The sequence below is a fragment of the Dipodomys merriami genome, unplaced genomic scaffold (assembly GCF_024711535.1).
Source record: "Dipodomys merriami isolate MVZ:Mamm:240054 unplaced genomic scaffold, mDipMer1.0.p SCAF_3, whole genome shotgun sequence".
In the NCBI taxonomy this organism is placed as follows: domain Eukaryota; kingdom Metazoa; phylum Chordata; class Mammalia; order Rodentia; family Heteromyidae; genus Dipodomys; species Dipodomys merriami.
Window position 1 is genome coordinate 41,703,972 of NW_027204492.1, and position 21,956 is coordinate 41,725,927.

Sequence of the window (21,956 nt, forward strand, 5' to 3'; positions counted from 1 at the left end):
ATGCATGAAGTATCAATATATTGTTATGATAATATCCAAACAATTTAAAGGAAAGAATAATTTTGTCTTAAACATACTAGGGGCAATGGTGCCACTACCCTGACAAAGTAACCATATTTGATTCTGAATGAGCAGAATACTTTGAAATCCAACTTCAAAGACAAAATGAAACTTTAATTAGGCAATGCTTTGGCATCAAGACCTCAGTTCTAGTACACATTCAGAATGTACTTATTGAGTTTTAGGGGTAGCTTACTTTACTTCTACTTCTTAGTGTCTCCAGCTACAGAAATGGAAGTGATTTATTTATCTACTCTGTTTCATAGAAGTAGTGTTAGAATGACTTGAAATGACCTGAAAAATAATCTCTCATATAATCCTTAGGTATAATCCTTAAATTCTTGTTGAGAGGTCAAATAGAACAATTCATTCAAAGGACACAACGTTTGATTGAGAACATTCTTAATTTTATTTTCCTTAATTTTATAAAATACATTTTGTAAGATAAGTTTCTAAAAGTTTATTCTTTATGTGTGTTAAAATCAAAATTCTATATCAGAAATGAAGGAAACACTTTCAGTTGATTAACTTTCTTTGTGTGTGTACATGTGTGTATGGATGCATGTAAGGTTTTCAGGGAAGGGTTGGTTATTCGTTGTTATTGAATAAAAACAAAACACAAGGTATGGATTACTTCACTTCCTTGATCTTGATTGGTTTCTTACAGAACTTTTTCCTCTCTTTGCTCTGGGCAGCCAGGAAGCTTATCTTGTATACTGGTCTGAAAACAAGTATCAAGTGTCTTATCTTGAAGATCTTATATCTCCTTAAACATTGCTGAAACCACTTTGGGAGGAAATAACAAAACAATTCTTTGCAACAAAAGAGCTATAGTAAAAATCTTGCCTTCAATAAAAACAAATTGGATTTTTTTTTAAACCCAAAGTTAAAAACAGAAAAAGACTGAAATCCAGGAACTATCCAGGTTACAAATTCTTTTGATCCTTTATAGCTGACCGCTGGGGGCATTGTTATGTGATCTATACCAGGAGAAAGTAACCTTTATGTTAAGCCTAACTTTTAACATGCCAAGAGAACATCACTAAGCAAAATCATCTTTCATTAGGCAGAAAAAAATGACCAAATGGGTTATTCAAATTGAGGTTCAAATTCATCAAATCTGTTTCTGCAAAGGACAGAATACTTGCAAAAAAAAGTCTCAGATTCTTGGAACTAGTGGCTTTTAAACATCATTTGTGATGCTTATTGTCCAATTTCTTTCTTTTTAAAAAATAATTATAATCAAAGAATCATTCTGCAGACCTTTCTGATACAATCCTAAACAAGTGAGAAACAAGTTGGAAAATGTGAGATGTGCATTAATTGAAACAAATCAAGATCTTCAAATCACCTACTGTGACTGAATGGATAAAACCCCAGGAAAAGAGCACCATTGTGAAGATATGACAGAGACCAGAGTACACAAGTAATTATCAGAAAAAAAGACATGCTATTCAAAGTGTTATCTATCCAGACTCTACCAAATGGCCAGCTCAAGTTACAGTTAGCCACCAACACTGCTGCTCCTTAGGCCACTCTTCTTTCTTATGAGCTAGTTTCTTTCTATTCTCAGCTCCTTAGAAACCATAATATTGTCATGGTAGCTGTTATCCAGGAGCAGGGAATAAGATGTTGACACTACCCTGTTTCTCTTCCTAATGAGGTGAAAGGTCAGATAACCCCCTTAGTCTACATAGATACTACCTTCCCTTATGCTATAAGTAAGGTTGGCTGAGTTAGGGCCTAAATAGTTCATTGCCACAGGGGGTCAGTGCTCTCTTTCTAAGGGTGAAAGATCCTTGCTTCGACCCCCTTCTCCCAGTTGCAATAGGCAAACTTGGGCAAACATTCTTACTGTTTTGCTAGCATTCATTTTATTTCCTTTAATCTTCAGTGGTAACAGAGAAAGAAGTGACTTCTCTGGTTTGTATACCAAGGAGAATATATTTGGCCCCTATTGATGGCAAGTGGAGCAAGGACATTCCTTCTCTCTACCTTAGCATCTTTCTTCCTACTTTGTTTCCATTAGAGGAAGTGTCCTTTGAGAAGAAAGCACTTCCTGGTCCTCAGGAGATGCTTGGAAACTGAATTAGAGCCTCCATTACTTTGTGACTTGCAGCTGGGGATGGACCTTCTCAGGTATTTCCCATTTCTAGCAGGAACCAGCTATGAAGCAAAATGACTAAAAGAGGTACATAGGAGGGAGAGTCCACAGAGAGACATTAATCACTGCAAGACTCTTTCTTGTTATACTCATCAAGTAATAAGAGGGCCAGTCAGTGGCAAAGGCAGCATTAAGATGGGAGATGCAGCATTGTAGGCTATGTGGTTAGAGCCTCGCTATTAGAGAAAGGGGAAATTCTATGGGAGATCAGAACTTGGTGCCTCGGCCCATGAGTTTAAGGACGGCAAAGTTGTAAGTGGCAGCAATCATGAAGGTGAGCTGTAGGGAACAGAAGAAAGAAGATGAGTGTGAGTAGAACAGGAAACTCCTGCTCTTCCAATCCTTTTGGGAATGAAGAAGAATGAAAATAAAATCATAAGTCAATAAAGGGAAAAAATCCCATTCTGCCAAACAACAACAACAAAATACAACTAGCACAACACAGGCTTTCCTTATACATCTGACTAGCAATCCTGACTGAGACACAGCTTTCTAATAGCCGAGTACTGAATTTTTTCAGTGGGACTGGGGTTTGAACTCAGGCTTGCTACTACTAAAGCCATGCCCCTAAATCACAGCCTTGAGCTTTCCTCAACAAAGTGAACTACACCTGAGTTCTGTCCTAGCCACATGCCTGAGTGGCTTGGAGTCACAGTGTGTGTTGTAGTTCATGCAGCCACCTATGCAGTATATTTCCCCTGCTTTAATGTATGTATTTAGTAAGTTGACATTGTATAAATGACTCAGCAGTGTGGGGAGGCTTCTACAAGCTCACCCTTGTCCACTCCCTGGTTGGTTATTCAATGATTTCATGTAAATTGTCATGCCCTTTAGTGTCCTAGGTTTGTCAGCTGCATACTGCCTTAACACTAAATGTTACATTATCCGAATGACCTTGGACATATAATTATATTCAAGTCATAATTCTAATAATGTCAGGTGGTTCTTTCAATATTTCCATGATGGCAAATACACCCATTCAATTAGACAGTATCCAAGATGGATTCGTATATATAGTACATAGAATCTTAGGCTACAGCAAATCATGTTTAGTAATGTTCTTGTCACTGTCCTGGTCACACTTTGTTGAGAATTAACAATAGTATGACTGCAAAGCACTTGGTAATATTATATGCTCTGCAAATATTGAACATGATTATTCATGACTTCCAATCTCTTACTTCCTTTTCTTTTTTCCCTCTTTTTTTGGCAGTCCTGGGGTTTGGGCTCAGGGCCTCATGATTGCTGGACTGGTGCTGTACCACTTGAGCTATGTCTCCAGCCCAGCTTTTTGCTGGTTATTTTGTAGTCTAGCAATCTTCTCTTCCACAGCTACCTAGAACCGCGATCCTCCAGATCTCAGCTTCTGAAGTAGATAGAATTACAGTGTGAGCCACCAGCATCTGGTTTACGTTTTATCTTTTTTTGTGTGTGGTACTGAGGATGGCAAGTCTTACTTCCTTTTTTTAAAAAACTTTTTTTTTTGTAATTTATGAAGGTATTCTGCTTTGTTAACTCAAAGCAGAGAATAGAATCTATACCTTGATGTCTCTTTCCTAGCTTCTCTTTGGCAATTCAAGGCTGGAAGATGTTTGTCTTCTTGCCTTGCCATCTTAACTGTAGCTGAACTACCCAGAACCATTTATTTGCTAAGATCATTCAATGATAACTCACCAGGGAAACCAGCGTGGCTGCAGCCCCGACAAATGCAGCAATAAACAGGTGGAAGGTCATTTGGAACTACAGAAAAAAAAAGAAAGAATTATTTCTTGAGACAGAAAAAAATTCTTCACTGTAAATAGTGAATGTAGCTTTCTGAATGGATGTATGCCATTCATGTGTTTGCTCTAAAATTTCACTTCCCATTCTGCAATGTACACTATAACATCTAGCCCACAACACCCAGAACAGAAAATTCATAAAATTAGATCATGTTCCCCAATATTTAACTCATTCCTTTCTGTGGTGCTCGGAGTCCCAAAACTTAAAGCCAACACTTTGCTTTCTAAGAAAGTTTATTTCCTTCCTCTGCAGGATTTAATTTTATTCCCCTGCCTCATTTGTGTATAATGACTGTTCACAATAAAGTGTTTCCCTTTTTCAAACACACTTGTTTTACCTCTCTTTGGAGAGTAAGAAACTCCAAAATTCAAGTGTTTTATAAACCTTATGTGTGTCTCTGCACAGCCCATTCTCTTGATAAAGTTTTTAACTAAAAAAGTGAACATTTTCATTTGGGGAATTTTGCCATGAAACTCTATCTTTATCTAAAGCTACACATTTCTCTTTTAAGGGGAATTTTGGAATATGTCTTTCTACTCAGCTCTAAGGAAAATGCATGATTTTAACCATCTATGCTTATTGACCTAGGCACTCAGCCAATGTTTTTTAGAAGGGAAATCTGTTCATTCTAAATCCAGCAAGAAGGAACCATAATCCTTAAAACTGAAGACCATGGGTGGAAATTCCTATGGTATTAAGTATTCCATTGCAAAATAGCACATATGGCCTACTCACCTCAGCTGTTTTGCAGATGGACAGAAGGTTGGAGCCACAAACCTTGCCAGGGAAAGCATTCCATGGGAGAACACCTAAGAAAGATGCAAGATGGCCATGGTATACCTTGTGGAGTTACAGGGCCACATAGAGGCTCTCCTTCAGTGTCCTTCCCCCCTCTGCAATCATCCAGGCTATTAGGTCAGGACCTGCCAACAATCAGGATCCCTTTTTTCTAACAATTTACAGAAAAAAAAACAAAGGTGTTGAACAGGTATGAACTATTGTGTCATAGAAATGCGTTCCTTTGAGCTTTGGAATGTAAATAGACCAGAGTAGAGCAGTATCTACAGCCAAGGAAACTCTCACCACTTCTAAATTCCCTTTCTGGGAAGAAATCTCTCCAGTTTCAGTGGGAAGTTAATGAACCCAAGCATACACTATCTTACATTTTTTCCCATGATCACCACCCTCCTTAATCTAAAAAAAGAAAAAAAATACATGTTTCCACAGTTGGTAGGGGAACAAAGATACCCATGTCCAACTCACCATACATTCTAGCATCAGCACAGAGAGTGCCTATACCAGCAGAGGTCTTGCTGGGAAAGGCAATAGACTGGCAGGTGGTCCAGGTATTGAAGTAAATGTACACAGGCACAGCAGAGCAGGCAAAAACCAGGAGCCATACAACGGTCAGGGCATAGGTGATGCCCACAAACTAAAACAATCCACATGGCATGGTTAGAAGTCAGCATCAGCTTGCAGTTGTTAAAACACAAACTGGGAGATCCTGGAGTGGCATGTGCCAATGAAGCCAGATTCCAGGTATCTCCCTCAAATGAAATTAGTGAGTAGGGCACTTCTGCCAAGTATCATTGACAGTATCTCCTTGAGAACTGGCCCTAAGTGTGATGGAGGGTAAGAGGAATGGGTGGGGGTTTGAGTGAGGAGGATCCCTGGGTTAGAAAGGCTTCAAGGGATTTGTTTTTGGCAGATAAGATGTAAAGAAATCAAAATAGATCTTGAAAGAAAGTGGTGCCATTCTGTGCCTTAGGCTGAGCTCACAAGATGTTCCTGGTCATATGATATTTGTTCCCTAGTCATTTAATAAAGCCAATAGGAGATTCAAATTTTAGATACAAAAACCTTTCTAAGCTAACTGCTGGCCATAAAAGGACATCACTACAACCCACAGGTGTTCAGCTCCCACAAAGTCTTTAACTATAGTGCCTAAAAACCAGTGCCTAAAAACCAATGCATTTCTCACTTAGAAATATGGCTAGGCCCCAGAAAAAGATAAAACATTATATATGCAGATCTACTCTAATTCCCTCTGGGAGCCTCAACGATGTAGGATCCCAGAATATTGGGCATTCCACCTTGGAGCCAATCATCTAGTATCTATGATCTCTCCTCCCCCGTCTCAGATCAAGTGTTCCAATCTCCTTCCCTTGAGCACTGTTTTAGGCTCTTGTACAGTTAGATCCACTCTGTGGCCTCTGCTAGAAAGGGATAAAAAGATACCAACAGCTGGCTTAGAAATGGTCTGATTGTACAAAGCATCTGCAAAACTCATGCTATCCAGTTTGAGATGAAATTTTCTAGGGAACATTACTTTTTTGGGGTGGTACTGGCAGTTTTAGTCAGGGCCACATACATTTTAGGCAGACTCTCTACCACTTGAGCCATGCCTTCAGCCCCTTTTGTTTTCTGGTTATTTTTTATATAGCTCTCACATTTTTTGCCTCAGTGGACCTGGACTGTGACCATCATCCTTATACTTCACACATTGCTGGGAAGACGGGCATAAACCACCATAGATGGCTTATTTGAGTAGATGGGGTTTCCATAACTTTTTGCCCAGGGCTGGGCTCCTACAGTGATTTTCCCAACCTCTGTCTCCAGAGAAGTTGTGATCACAGGTTTAACCTACCACACTCAGACTCCTGAGAACTTTTGAAAGATGAGGTTAAGCAACCAGGCACCACGTTCTTCCTGACCATCTCGTTCGGCTGTAACCATCAGTTCCTCACTCAAAAGCTAAGACCTAGAGAGGACCTAGCCTTGAGTGGGGACGAGGCCACAGACTCACGCCCAATTATCCCCCGCCCCTTGTTATTGTCACAAAATCCTGAGGATGATCACCTTGTCGGGATGTCCTAGCCATTTTCCCAAACAATGACACACCCGCTCCAAAGAATGAGCTTGATGTTGGCCTCTGGAACCCCTCCCCTTCTGGCCCCCTGTTACCGTTGCACTCAGGCCCTTGCCGCAGATGGTGGTCTTGTAGTCGCCAAAGATCTGCCTGACTGCGCCGGTGGTGTAGAAGCCCTCAGCCAACAGGAGGGCCCCATAAAGGAAGAAGAAAGAGGCAGTTCCATAGATGACATACTGGAAGGCATGGATCCTACAGTAACAGACAGTCAAAAGAGAACAGTCTTATTTACTGAGGACCCAGCTCTTCTTTCATAACATCCAAGGCTGGAGGTTCTTTAGATGAATCACTACATTTCTTCTTGTTGCTTTCACCTTGTTTTTACTAATATAAATGAAGACAGGGAGCAACTAAGGACAGGCTCCTCCTCTATCCCTTGCTTACTGTGCAACCTAGAGAGCTTCCTTGCCTGACCCATCAGAGATACTCCGTCACAGGAGAGAAGAGCTAGACCAGAGATGGAACAGTAACCTGATTTGCTGTAGAAGCTGGAGAGACTCAGTACTAACCCACTAACCCTGAGCATATGTATACAAGCAGTATGTCAAACCAAGAGTAGTGACTCCATTCTGTCCTGTCATTGTGCCTCCTCTGGGTTCCCAATACCTGCCATTTTGTGGAGGCAACACAAGCAACTTTAACTACACCTAACAGAAATAAGACTGTGAGAATACAAGGAAGGGTAGAAGAGGGCTGGTAGGAAGGCAGACCTCTCCATCTGAATCTGACATATCCCCTTGTTTGGGGCTTTTGATGTGGCACAGGTGAAGTTTCTACACAGTGGGAAGGCTCAGGCTGGCTCATGAAGGTACTGATGAGTTCCTCCAGAATGGAAAGAGGGGAAAAAAGAGGTATGTTTGTGTGGGAGAGCAGGTACTTACACATTAATGAGATACTCATAGTCTTGGTAGTTTTTGGAGAAATAGGTCTCAATTAGCTTTTCTGTGCCAGTGAGTGCTTCATGTCCACAACCACAGAACAGTGCCACACCAAAGAAACACAATCCAGTGGCCACCAGGGAAGCAAAGGGGGCCCCTACCAGACATCTTGCACAGCATTCTAACAAGCCTGTGGAAGAAAGAAGGGAAACAATCAGGAATGCACAATAGGTACTTCATCTATGTTCCCAAGCATGGGGAGAGTGGTCACCCTGGAGTCCAAAATCAGGAGAATTATAGGTTTTGGCATTTAGAATGTGAGGCTACTCAAGAATTCTTACTCTGTTCCCTTTTTGAAAATAAATCCTTACCTTCAATTCCCAGCATGTATGTAGTTTTTAAATAATTCATGTAGCAAGCCAGAGAGATGATGGAATCACATCCTGTCTTACTGTTTCAGTGTTTGTTTACTTATTTCAGTTATTTATCAACTAGTTATGGGAATGAATGTGCCCAGCATTGTGCTGGGTTTTTTAGAACAGGTAAAGACTGCCATATGAGTTTCTTCAGTTTACTGAGGTTCGATTCCTCAGCACCACATATAAAAACCTGAAGTGGTGCTGTGGCTCAAGTGGTAGAGTGCTAGCCTTGAGCTGAAGAGCTGAGGGACAGTGCCCAGGCCCAGAGTTCAGGCCCCATGACCAACAACAACAACAACAAAATCAAGCTCTTTACACATTCTGAATTTATATATGCATGTGTGTATCTATGTACATATTAGCTAGTATGTTAAGTATACAATGTATATTTATGCACATGGGTATATAAATTATGTGTATATAAATTATATATAAACTATTTTATATTTATTCATGTAGCATTCATGAATACATGCAAACAATCAGCAGATATACTGGGAAAGAGCTAGCTTTGAATAAGCATATTATGACTTCTTATAGGATGAAAATAAATTATACTCATTGGGTTTTGATTTTTCTATATTCAGGCATTTCTTCCAGCCACACTCATTTGTCTACAACAAGGCACAGAGGAAATAGTCATTGCCTTTTCTTCTTAATATCAGCAGAGTTTTATTTTAGTCCCGAATGCTTGAACATTTTATGATTTACATGGTACCAAATTGCATCCATGTGAACAGATTTGAAGAACTAAATTATCTCTACCATGGGAAAGTTGAGGTAGAGGCATTTGTTCCTCTTATCAGAACCACAAAATGAGGGTGATTCATTATTCCCCATCCCTTGAAATGACAGCCCTTTTCTAGGCTTCAAAGAGGCTCTCCTTCAAAGATATTGTACATTATACCAGAGATGAAGCTTAGCCAAGTATAAAGCATTGCTGACAGAAAACTTGGCCTCCATTAGAAGCAAACCGTTAGTAGCTGTGCTGCTGTGAGTGGAGGTTGAGTTCACTCAGCAGGACTTTGTAAGCGTGCTTAATGAGAGTACTTTACTGTGGCTGGCCTTTGGTATGCATGCACACGCAAATATACATATCCACACGTGTACACCAGAGAGAAAAGTATGACAGCTGAAATGAGCTGCAGTTTGTGGGAAACATTTTAAAAACTGATCTCTCCCAACAGGTGAAGATACTAGAAGCATCCTGTAAGTTAAAAGAAGGGAAGTAAACAGCACTGCTGTTTTCTTTCATTGCCCTTCCCATTCGTCTCTACTCCCTCAGACTCTGATACTCTTGTAGTAAAGAGGTTTCTGAAGCCTGGAGGTGGGAGAGGGGGAGGTCATTGACCTCACTGTTCCCTCTCTCCCCAGCACAAGGTCAGGGCTTGGACAGAGTCCTCCCTAGCTCCCCCAAACAAAGAAGCCTTGTTTTCCCCTGAGATCTCAGGAGCCTCATTAGTATTCTGCAGGGGCTTGAGGTCTGGGGGGTAGGGAGGGGGTCAGACTAGGGAACAATAACAGGATTGTTTGTTTAGCCTAGGGTGAGGAGAGTCATCTACCCTAGCAAGTGGCCCTTCTGGGCCCACTCAGTCACCCCAGCCTTTTCACCCTTGGAAGGGCTAAATGGTGATGCAGGTGTGATCAGGAATGGAGAAAATTGAACTCTTGCTAGCCAAATGGAGAATTCCATTTGAAGTTTTAGCTGATGTCCCCTATATATCACACACTGACAGTTTTTTTTTTCTCTCATCATCAAGTGATTGAATGATTTTATCATCCTAGACTTGGTATGTGATTACTTGATGATCATCCAAATAATCACAAAAAGTCATATGTAGTATGAGTGAAAAAAAGAGTGACACCTTTGGAGCAACTCCGAATCACTGAAATTTTCTTTTTCTTTTAATTTTTTTTTGCCAGTCCTGGGGATTGAACTCAAGGCCTAGGCACTGCCCTTGAGCTTCTTTTGCTCAAGGCTAGCACTCTATTACTTGAGCCACAGGCCACTTCCAGAATTTTTTGTTTATGTGTTGGCTTTCCATGAATACTAGGCAAGCACTCTACCACTAAGCCACATTCCCAGCCCTGACATTTTCTTTTCTTTTCTTTTTAAAAATAATTTTTAATTGAGATTGATTACATAAATTTCTGACATTTTCTTTTCCATCCATTTTCCTAAGCATTCAGATAACTTAGCACCCCCTTTTCTGTTCTACCACTACTCAAAGAAAGAAGGACATAAGTTTTAATGAATCTCTAATATTAGAATCTGAAAGAATAGGCTCAATAGCTCAATCCCGTACTGCCAAACTATAAACAGTTCAACAATATCAACAGATCAGATGTTCATCTATTCATAACTGGGATCGAATATGTCTTCTGAGGGCATCGCAATTAAGCACAATGAAGAATCTCAGTCATTCTTCCCAAGTAAAAATGAAATTTTGAACTCCAACTGAGAAAGAAAACTCAGAACACATAAGAAATTGTCTTTTCATCAAAGTAGCTGACTATCGAAGCATTCTGAAAAGTCCATCTGTACTGTCTTTGAATTTGCACCACCAAAGTATGAACTTAGGGATGTGTGAGCAATAACCAAAAAACACATACACTCTAGTTTAGAGCCCCTCATGACTGACAAGGTGCGTGCTGGAGTAAGGCAAAGGCTAAGTAAAGCCAAGTACAAATTGTGACAATGTAAAGTTGACATAAAAGAATTCTATAGTAGCTGGGAAGGTGGCTCAGTGGTAGAGCGCTTGCCTTGCATGCATGAGGCCCTGGGTTCGATTCCTCAGCACCACATAAGAAAAAAGAAAAGAAAAAGAAGTGGCGCTGTGGCTCAAGTGGTAGAGCGCTAGCCTTGAGCTGAAGAGCTCAGGGACAGCGCCCAGGTCCAGAGTTCAGGCCCCACGACTGGACCAAAAAAAAAAAAAACTTTGAAAAGAATTCTATAGTAAAATATTACCCAATGTATTTCAATTGGATTAAATTTCCTCATTTTGGTGAGTGATCATAGAGAAAAACAATGGTCTTCTCCTCCCCAGTGTTGGCTTTCCATTTGTTTACATGGATTCAGAACAAACATTAGGTGTATTAGCAGTAACTCAGACACTGAGAGGCAAAGGGAATTAGAAAGTCGAATCTCTTTTTCAATGAACTTGCTATCTTGTTTGGAAGAACCAATTTATGACTGTGAATCAAAACCCCAAACTACCTATTATCAAATGTTAAAATGGACATAACTAAGTCTATGGACAAAATACAAGAAAAGGGAAGAAAGTCCAGAGTTGGCTACATTCATCTGCAAACTTCCAAAACAAATCTTATACAGTTTCTAATAGAGTTTCAAGACCTTTCTACCAATGTTCTGATTGATAAATTGAGTACTGTGACTCTTACATCCAGGCCCATCCTAGTAACCTGTAGTGATCCTAATGCTGTCTCTTTAGGCAGGATCTAAGAACTCAAAGGCCCTCCCTCCTTTCCCATGCCCTGGCCATGCCTTAAGGACCAGCTCCATGAGATGGAAATTCAGTGTGAATCTGGGAACTCATCAAAGGGAGGAGAGGAAGGGCTTTCATCAAATGGAATGGTAGATAGAGACCAATTGTACCCTGCACAATTCCCAGCTTGTCCCTTGAGTCCAGCTGACAAAGGGAGAGATAGAAGAACCCTATACAATAGAGCTAAACAACAGGCAGGCTCATTGAGTGAAAAACTGGCTCGATCTCCCTAAGTCTCTAATCTGTACTACAGTCTTACCCTCCTCCCAGAACCCACCCCTTAACCTCACCCCATGAACAGAGGCTTCCTTGATCAGGGCCTATAGCAGTTGACAGGGCCAAGATACTACAGCAGTCGTGACTGGTACTAAGGATGGATAGTGAGCAGTGGGTGGGTTCTAGAAGTAAAACAATCAGGAGGTGACGAAGACTTGCTTCTGGACTTAACCAGGCAGATAAATCTCTAACTATATTTTTATTAGTACTAGTACCACATTGAAGTGCTAAAAAGGACCCTACAGGCACGGGGGCCAAGAAATTTGTGCTGGGTAGTCAAATCAAGTGGACTAGGTTAAATAAAAAGGAACTCCAGTCTCCTTTAGATAGGTATTAGTAACATAAAACAATATCTGGATCACCTTATTCTCTGTTCTTATGTACACACACACACACACACACACACACACACACACACACACACACACACACACACACACACACACACACACACAAAACAATTTTACGACTAACATTAGCAGGTAAGATACAAGATTCATTGTTAAAATCTATCCCTGACCCATTGCTTCCTCTTTACCTAATTACGGGAAGACCAAGAAGTGCCTGGCACTAGAGACAACAGTATACCTTATTCCCTAGGCTAGACTGTCACCATTTGCTTCTCTCTTGTTACTGGTCTAGAGAAACTTATTCTCTTCCTTGGGATATCTTGGATTTTTAAAAAAAATTTGGTGCATGTCCTAGGGCTTGAACTCAGGGCCTGGGCACTGTCCCTGAGCTTTTTGCTTAAGGTTAGCACTCTACCACTTGAGCTACAACTCCATTCCCAGCTCTTCGGTGGTTAATTGGAGATAATAGTTTCATGTTTGGACTTTGCTGCCCAGGCTGGCTTTGAACTGTGATCCTCAGATCTCAGCCTTCTGAGTAGCGGATTACAGCTGTGAACCACCACCACCCACTGATCCTTTTCTGGAGCTCTGCAGGGCTGAGAGTTCAGAGACCAATGCAGAATTAGAGATAGCCAAGGAAGGACTCTTCAATCAGTACTAGCTGGACTTTTAAGTTTGGCACTGGGTAAAGGCCTTTGAGTGGGAAAGGAAGGTAGGGGAATAAACTTATTCACCTAGTATGGCTGATGTGATCACAACTGATCATGTTATTGTTCCAATTTGATCTTCTAAACCTGGAATTCTGTGGTCAGTGAGGGAATTTCCATGTTGTTTTCTTTCAAAACAAACAATTTTTTCCAAAGGATGGTTCTCAGGGCTTCAAAATGACATACAAAATGGCAACAGGGGAAAAGATGCCACTGGTTGGGATCCAACCTTATGGGGTTTTGAGACTATATCCACTCTCATCGACCTCCCAGGCTTGGAAGTAGTTCTACTCAGATAGCTCTGAGAAAGCATTTCTATTGTCAAGGTGTTGAGTAGACTTGTGGCTTTTCAAGCTTAGAACCAAAGTGAAAGTCCCATAAAGTAGGGCAAACCACTCAATCTTTCTGACTTCCATGAGCTCCCCTGACTGCAGAGCCAAAGTGAGATGTGAAGTGAAGGCTGTCCTTGATCATTTTAATCAATGTCCCTAGGAAGAGTAGGTCAGCATTCTAGAGTAAGTCCAGATCTGGTTTCTTTTTAACTTCTGGTATTTAGATGGCATTCTTGCCCCCAGGATGGGCTTCATCTTGTCTTTAGGTATTTGGTAAAATTGTACCTCTGCTCTGCCATCACAGTCTTTTGCCTGAGCTATATTTACTTATTCCAAGCTAGCCAAAACCACACTGCTCAGCAGCCATTTCTGAAGGGAAGCATCCCAGTCTGGTTACTATGGTAACAGCCACTGTTCTCAGAAAAAAACATGCTCTTGAAAGCTAATGTTCTGCTGTTCAGGATGACATTGTGTTATTGAGCAGAGAATAATCAACGAGGGCTCTTTGACTTCCTTCTGGTTCCACTGTAATCCCCAAAACACATTTAGAATATCTCCCTTCCAAGCCTGGACAAAGTTTAATAAGCTATTACTTCATGCTCAAACCTTTTGTATAGGTGCCACTACATCCTATGCTGTTCTCCACCTTCAGTCCTAAAGAATTCTGTATGGTTCAGGTAGTGAGCTCTCCTGTTCCTGAATGTGATTAAGCAGACACTTAGGAATGTTTAAGTTGTTGACATAGAAATGAATTCTACAATGAGATTTAGTTCACATAACTTTTTTTTGGGGGGGGGTCCGGTCGTGGGGCCTGAACTCTGGGCCTGAGCGCTGTCCCTCAGCTCTTCAGCTCAAGGCTAGTGCTCTACCACTTGAGCCACAGCGCCACTTCCGGCTTTTTTCTTTTTGCTTATGTGGTGCTGAGGAATCGAACCCAGGGCCTCAGGTATGCAAGGCAAGCGCTCTACCACTGAGCCACCTTCCCAGCCCAAGTTCACATAACTTTTTATGTAGCCCAGGCTGGCTTCAAAATCATGATCCTCCTGCCTCAGCCTCCCAAGTGCTGGATTACAAGCATGCATGACTATGCCTGACTCTAACTCAGATATTTTCTAAATTTCTCTTCCAATACCATATTCTACTACGTTATTCTACTACTGAAATAAGCTGCAACACATACTCCTTCAGAAGTATTGACAGTTTAGTATCTTATTAGGGCTTGTTTATAAGTTATTAAGTATTTGAGATAGCTATAATTGAATGAAAACTCAATTACTCCATCAGATGCACCCAGTTCAAGTATAAGCCTATCCCAATACCTGTTCTTAACATTGACTTAATCTGTGCCAATCATTTTTGGAGGAAATCAACCAACCTCCGGGCATTGGTGGCTCACACCTGTAATCCTAGCTACTTAGGAGGCTGAGATGTGAGAATCTAGGTTCAAAGCCAGCCTAGGCAGGAAAGACTCTTATGCCAATAAACCACTAGAAAACCGGAAGTGGCCTGTGGCTCAAGTGGTAGAGCACTCGCCTTGAGCTGAAGAGCTCAAGGACAGTGCCCAGGCCCAGAGTTCAAGTCTTACACCGGACCAAAAAAAAAAAAAAAAAAGAACCTGTCTGTATGATCACTTTATTTGTTCTTCTTACCTTTTCTTAGAGCTTTCATCCCCTGAGGAAGGAAAAGTCAACACCTTCTTTCTTTACTCCCTGTGCAACCTATGTCAGTCTTGCTGACATAGATAGAATCCTGATGTTACCTAGGGCAGAGATTGAGTCCGTCCTACATTCACCTCTCACCAAGCCACCCTTAATTGGGCAAATGACTCTTACACAAACACACAAAGTATGCCTAAAGAAAATCTAACTGCCTCAGAAAAAGTAAGAGCCATCTTGTGCAGGTGTTATTGTATGGCAATTGCTATTATCAGGGGCTACAAATTGTTATGGAGATTGATCATTTTCAAAGGGCTTCCATATCATTATTTGATCCTCAACCCTGAAAGCAGACAAAACAGTCATTGCTACTCCTGTTTTCCAGACGATTAAGTGGTCATTCATGGTGACCTGACAAAGATTGCAGAGTTCACTGGAGGCAGATCTGGGATTTGAACCAGGTTGTTCTGATTCCTAGTCCATTGTTCTGTCCCTTTAACTGTCATACCTGAATAAGTGCTTCAAACAGCTTTCTCTGTAATTGAGGATGAAACAACGTGAAAGGTGATACTAGCGCCATATAATAATAATAATAATAATAATAATAATAATAATAAATCTTACCTCTGTGAATCTTATTGGAGTCTACTGGACAGTACATTTGATGGTGAACACAGTGGGCAATTGAGGCTCATTTCACTCGGGATTCCTTCCAGTTGCTACCCTTGTTTATCAAGTAATTCAATGTGTATATGTCCCTGCTGTGTCCTGTATGAACGAAGAGCCTTTTGCTCTATGCACTTTGTTCTTCATACACACTATCAGACACTAAAACCTCATAGTTTCTCCTTTTGTTCATAGAACATAGAGAAACTCTCACTTCTCAACTCAGCAAGAGTCCTTGTCCCAGCAGCCTCCTTTGTCATGACAGAGATTCAGGTCATATTGACTTGAAATGGTCACCTGTATAGGTGTTTACACATGTATACACACACACACACACACACACACACACACACACACACACACACACACACACACACACACACACACACACACACCCTAGGTCATATTGACTTGAAATGGTCACCTGTATAGGTGTTTACACATGTACACACACACACACACACACACACACACACACACACACACACACACACACACACACACACACACACACACACACACACACACACACACACACACACACACACACACACACACACACACACACACACACACACACACACACACACACACACACACCCTTACCCATATTTGTAAAGCCATTGCAGTCCTTCATTTCCTGAACCTGAGAATGGCCTATATAGACATGGTCAAACCTAAGTCCACCTTGTCCTATTCCCCAAGTTCCTACTGATGCAAACTTTATTTCAAGCAAGCAGTTATTTGGTACATTTGAGGGTTAGCCACTATTTAGTTCCCTTCAGTAAAATCAGGTGTGCCAATTGACCTGGCCATGACAAGGGCCTTAGAATAAGGGGAAAAAGAGGAGAGAGAAGGGAAGCAAGGAGGTAGAAGGACACATGATTACATCCATCCTGCTGGCCACTCTCTCAAGGATCTGTACGACTCCACGTGCTGCTACACCATGCTCACAACAGCAGAAAGATAATCTAATTGAATGCTAAGGAATTAGAAGAAAAGAAAACAAGTGCCCAAACACAACTTACTTAAATAATTAGAAACCCCAAATCACCAAGTTAGAAATTCTCTTGTGAATTCCTGTGCCTGCCTGAGTCTCGGATGCTAAAGTTTGTGAAACTTACCCATGTCTTTGGGTCTGAGTCCAGTTGTAGTCGGCTGGCTAGTCTGCTTTGTGGCTGACTTTGTTCAGCTGGAAGGATTCTGGTCTCTCCAGTCTCCTTCTTCGGTCCTTTACTTTTTCTCTCTGAGTATCTTTGTCCTCTTCTCCTGCAATGAAAAGGGCTTTCTGATTGACAGCCAACCCCCTTAAAGGGACAGGCTGTCTTTCCTCCTCCTATCCTCCTCCCCTTCTCCTCCCCTTGTCCCCACCTCCTGGGGATACTCCCTTCTTTAAGGGTTCCATCTTCTTTTTCTGCCTTTCAGTGGCAAATATTTCGTTTACTTTTCCTTTTCTTTTTTCCCCCAAGGCTTCTCTGGAATTTTGCTTTGTTACAAAGTCATCCAGAAATGTGGATGGGGGGGTGGTGGGTAGAGATAAAATGGAGAGCTCCTGGAAGCCTCCAACTGATCCTTGGGTGTATTTGGTGTGGGGTGTGACAGACCAAGGATGGGAAGCTATTGGGGTGGTATCCCTGGTAAGGAGGCTAAAGTCAAAACCCTACATGTTAGCTCCAAGAGTTCTTCCAAATCTTCTCCAAGCCCACCCCTCACTACCAGATGCCTTTGGCAGTGTCCACCTTTCCCCTCCCCCTCTTCCTTAGCAAATAAGCACTCCTCCCCCTCCCAGCTCTAGAAACACAATAGAGCAGAAAAAAATTTGTCTTTACAAAATTTCTTCCAAATCTGTCTTGCTTCCAGCTGAATGAGAACTAAATGCAAGCTGTTGCTTCCATGAATAGATTGGGAGCAAACTGAAAGAAGTTAGAATTACGATAATTTTATGGATAGGTTAACGGAAGCTAGAAGAGGGCAACACCTGTGTGTTGCTAATGAAAAGCCCGGTCAAGAAGGTAGGCTATTTCCAAGAGCAAAATCAACTTTAAGACAAGAACACAGTCTGAAAACTCGGTACTGAAAATGCCATCTGGAGGGTGTGGTGTCCTCATCACAAAGCTGAGGCCAGCTAGGAAGAAGCAAGGTGAGGGGGTGTAGTCCTGGCCTCAGAGAAAGAAATACTAAGAAAAATAGCCAAGCAGAAAAAAAAAACCAGGGGAGTAATATATGAACCCACTCTATAGGTAATAGTGATTTCTAAAAATTGTGAAGATATTTGAGTGCCCAATACCAGATTGGCCTAGCCAGGGAAGGTTTTCCTTTCAGACCCTCAGATAGGCATAGTTCTCTTAAAGGCCAGAAACTGCTCACGGATGGCCTATAAGGAAACTAGCTGGCGTATAGCAGAGTAGGTACCTGATGTCTCTGATACTCCAGTAAAATAAAGAGAAACTTTTCTTATGGCTTGCCTTGGGGTAACAGTGGAGAAGGGGAGATACTGAGCCCAGCCTACAATCTTCCTATGGGAGAAGAGAGCAAAGTTTGTGTGTTAAAATTTTCTCTTTAAGTTGTGAATTTGGACATATTTCTGGCTTGGGCTCTGCTGATAGGAAATGGGGGAGCTCACTAGATTTCAGAGTGTTGTCGTATTTGAAGCTTGCTCAGTCCTAGAGCTCTGGATCCCTTGCTCTTAAACCAGTCTCAAAGTAAAAGGATCCTTGTAATGCTGCCCCTTGTACAGCAGTAGTAGTAGTAGCTGTCCAGAGCAGACCAGACTTGAGGCCATAGTAGTTGTAGGATTGGATCAGCAATAAACTTCTGGAAGAATATTGTCAGAATGGCCCGGGAGGAGGGGAAAGACCAAGAGCAGCAGATTTCCAAATGTTGTGCCATCAGTTCATCAGATGGCAGAAGGAAACAAACCCAAACTTTGGGATATGACAATAGATGATCCCTCACACCTGGAATAGTGAGGTAGTTTGGTGTACAGGGAATGTCACTCAGCCTTAGCCTTCTCACAAGTCTTCCCCTTGGAGGCTCAGCAGCACCTCTGGGAATGGCTAATCAATACTCAGAAAAAAGTGTTTTCCCAATAAACTTACAAATGTCAGTTTATCAACTATGTTCCCCTATCCTTTCCTTCATTTCCATTGTCTTACCACTCATTTTATCTTCTCTCCAAGTCTCAACCTGTTTCTCTTCCTTTATCTAACTCCTTTTCGTTGTCTCTGACTCTGTCTCTCCCTCTGCTTCTTTTCCTCTTTCTTTCTCCTGACCCCTTAATGAAGTAAATCTTCTTGTCTTAACATTGCTTTTATGCCCAGGGCTTTGAAAGAGGCTCTACCAGATCCCAATATCTTAAGCTTCCCAGCTCCCTAGGATCTAGTGTTTCCAGTGGCTCTGTACATTCTGACACTCTGCCTCAAACCCTTCTCTTGAATCCTCTCTAACATCCTTCATAAAGTTTCTTACTAGGCCCTCAGGAGGCCTCTTTTTTCATGTCTACCCACCTCCACTTATGTATCTGTTTCTGCTGTAATTGGTTCTGCTGGGTGACCAGAGCAAAATATTCTCCTGTCCAGCCTGGCTCCTGCAGTACTCAGAGATTCCTCAAGAGGGCACTGCCAACCTTCATGGTTGCCCCCTGCTTCTGGCCTTGGGTGCCTGTAGGAACAAAGCAGGATTGTCTGAAACTGGTAAACAGTTTGCTTCATGCAGTTCTGATAGTACCTCAGAGAATCTGGGCCTCCTTAATCACAGATTTGCTTGTGCAACTTTCTTGAAAATAACTGGAAAATACTTGGATTTTACCTCCACTTTGTCCTCTATGATCCTATATTACCTGAGTCTTGAAAGCCACATAGAAAGCAGATTCTCGTTCTATCACTGTAGAAGCTGCATTCTGAAATTCCAGAAGCCCAAGAATTTCTTCCCCCAAACTAGAGAACTGCTTGAGTGCCCGATCTGGTGGTCTTCTCTTCTGTGCTCATGTAGAAGATGATAGAGAAGAAGGCATATGCCAGTAAGAATCATGGGCCACCGGCTAACATTTGGTCTTGTAAAGTTGAGGCTTGCTTCTCCTCCCCAAGACAATGTCATCACAGACTCAGAAACCAAATTTGTGAAAACAGTGGCTGCCTCTCACGGCTTTTCTAGTGCTGGTAACAGGAGGCTGGCTGATAGGCAGGCAAGCAGTGTATTAAGCTCTGTGTACTTGTAGCTAGAACTTTCCACACCCAACATGATGCCAATTGGCTTGGCAATGCCTTTCTGGCCAAGAGAACGAAGGGCTGAGAGCCAGACATGTCACATACTTTGAGCTGGCAGGGAATGAGGGGAGTAGAGGGTTCCCTGTGGCTTCTCCTGGAGATTCAGGGAGCAGGGCAAGAATGGACAGAGACAACTGGTGAACTGGATCTTCACTGATTAGGGATAGATGCTCAAAGCTTGAAGATAAAGAGTAGCCTGGAAACCAATATAATCAAATGAATAAGCTCAGGAAAAGAGTGCTGAGGAGCACCAACTAGCTAGGAGCAGTGTAGACCAGGCAGTTGATCACATAACCTCTACCATGAAAACTTGCCAAATTTTTACACAGTAACCCCTGCATAGGTGTTTGCTATGGCTGATAGGTCACATGTTTGATATGGTCTCTGAATCCAGCAGAAATGAACTACTGTTTTTGGTTGTCAAATAATAGATTGCTACTCCAGGGGACCAATTTTGTTTTTCTCTCTCCTGTGACTAATGGGATACAGCTTTCTTGATGCTACCTAGCAGGAACAGAACAGAACCCTCTCTAGAGAATACTGCTTTCCAGACTTATTGCTTGGAACTTGCTTGGACTATTGTTCTGTTATGAAAGAATGAATACAGAGCCTCTTTCCTAAGCAAGAACAGCTTGGGGGATGGGAGTAGACAAGTCTTCAGGCTGCTGTTGCCTGAGTTTCCAACATTCTATATGTTTCAGGCTATATACTCCAAGTTCAAAATCAAGGGCAGAGGTAAGTTTCATGTAGTTTTTAGGATCAGTGGGATTCCAAACAAGTAGGAATCAGTAGAGATCATATGATACTAAGAAATTGTGGGGGAAAATAGAGGTGTGGCTCAAGTGGTAGAGTGCCAGCCTTGAGTGGAAAAAGCGAACTGAGAGCATGAGACCCTGAGATCAAGCCCCAGTACTGGCACAATATAAATCCTCTAAAAGAACAGAAGAATGAAAAAGAAAAAGAGATGAAGAAAGAAAAAAAGAAGGAAGGAAGGAAAGAAAAAAAGGAAGGAAGAAGTTGGTATATTAGGTATGATCATAACATCATAGTTATTTTTAAAGGGTATTTATCAGAAAGCCATACAGAAATATTTACAGGTGAGGTTCAAAACAAATTTTCCTGTATTCTATTTCCAGAAAAATTTAGCAACAAGGTTAGTTAGCATAACAAAATTCAACAAATTTTGATATATTGAAACATGGTGATGTGACTATGGGGGTTTGTTGTACTATTTTCTCTATTTTATGTATGCTTTAAGAACTATTTTCTCTATTTTATGCATGCTTTAACATGAGATCAGATAAAAGGAGTCATTAGTGTTAAGATTCAGCATAATCCAGAAGGAAAAAAAGAACAATGTGCCCAAGAGAAATCTCTGCTATTTCTGGAAGGGTGCCCGTAGCTTGGTAAGAGTAACTGCTTCTAGGGAAAGGGCTGGGGACTGCAGTGGGAGGAAAGCCTAGTCCTGCTATGCCCTTTAGTGTGGCTGTACTTTGTAACCATGAATTCCTTATCTACTCTACTCAAAGTCTTTTTTGAAAAGTCCTTCAAGATGGAGAGGGAGAGAAGTTGAGTCCAGAAGCCACTCAGATTGGCCCCATTGATTTCAGGTGGCCGGTGACACTAAAGTCCTGAACACAGGTTCACAAGCTTCTATGGCTTCATTTACCATTCATGATTCCTGTACACCTCTTCTGCCTGTGTCTCTGAAATGTTGGTCTATTCTGATACAGACTACACTGAGCCTCGGCAGGGGGTGGGGGGGGCTCCCAGAAACCCTTCTTGAGGCACAGATGAATGCGGAAGAGGTATAACCTTGCTCCCTATTGGGAAAAGAAGAAACTCAGAAAGCCCTTTAACCCAGAATACAAGCTTCCATGCACACAAAGCCTCACTACCCCCGCTACAAATACTGAGGGCTATAGCTGCCTATGAAGGGACTGGCTTTGGAGGTTGCTCACACCTCT

General features: G+C 41.7%; 1 protein-coding gene across 4 annotated transcripts in view; it reads right to left on the minus strand.

The window, feature by feature from the left end:
- Positions 1 to 454: 454 nt before the first annotated feature.
- Plp1 (proteolipid protein 1) overlaps positions 455 to 21,956 on the minus strand; it is a 113,586-nt gene continuing 92,084 nt past the window's right edge. For 2 of the 4 annotated variants that reach the window (XM_070040001.1, XM_070040000.1), the window contains 8 exons: positions 19,231 to 19,384; positions 16,849 to 16,993; positions 7,817 to 8,003; positions 6,866 to 7,127; positions 5,270 to 5,438; positions 4,742 to 4,815; positions 3,899 to 3,964; positions 455 to 2,503 (listed from right to left, as the gene is read on the minus strand). In XM_070040001.1, coding sequence (XP_069896102.1) covers positions 2,432 to 2,503; positions 3,899 to 3,964; positions 4,742 to 4,815; positions 5,270 to 5,438; positions 6,866 to 7,127; positions 7,817 to 8,003; positions 16,849 to 16,852 — 834 coding nt within the window. In that variant the 5' untranslated portion in view covers positions 16,853 to 16,993; positions 19,231 to 19,384 and the 3' untranslated portion in view covers positions 455 to 2,431. The remainder of the gene's footprint in view (positions 2,504 to 3,898; positions 3,965 to 4,741; positions 4,816 to 5,269; positions 5,439 to 6,865; positions 7,128 to 7,816; positions 8,004 to 16,848; positions 16,994 to 19,230; positions 19,385 to 21,956) is intronic. The other 2 variants (XM_070040004.1, XM_070040002.1) reach the window with 2 other exon arrangements.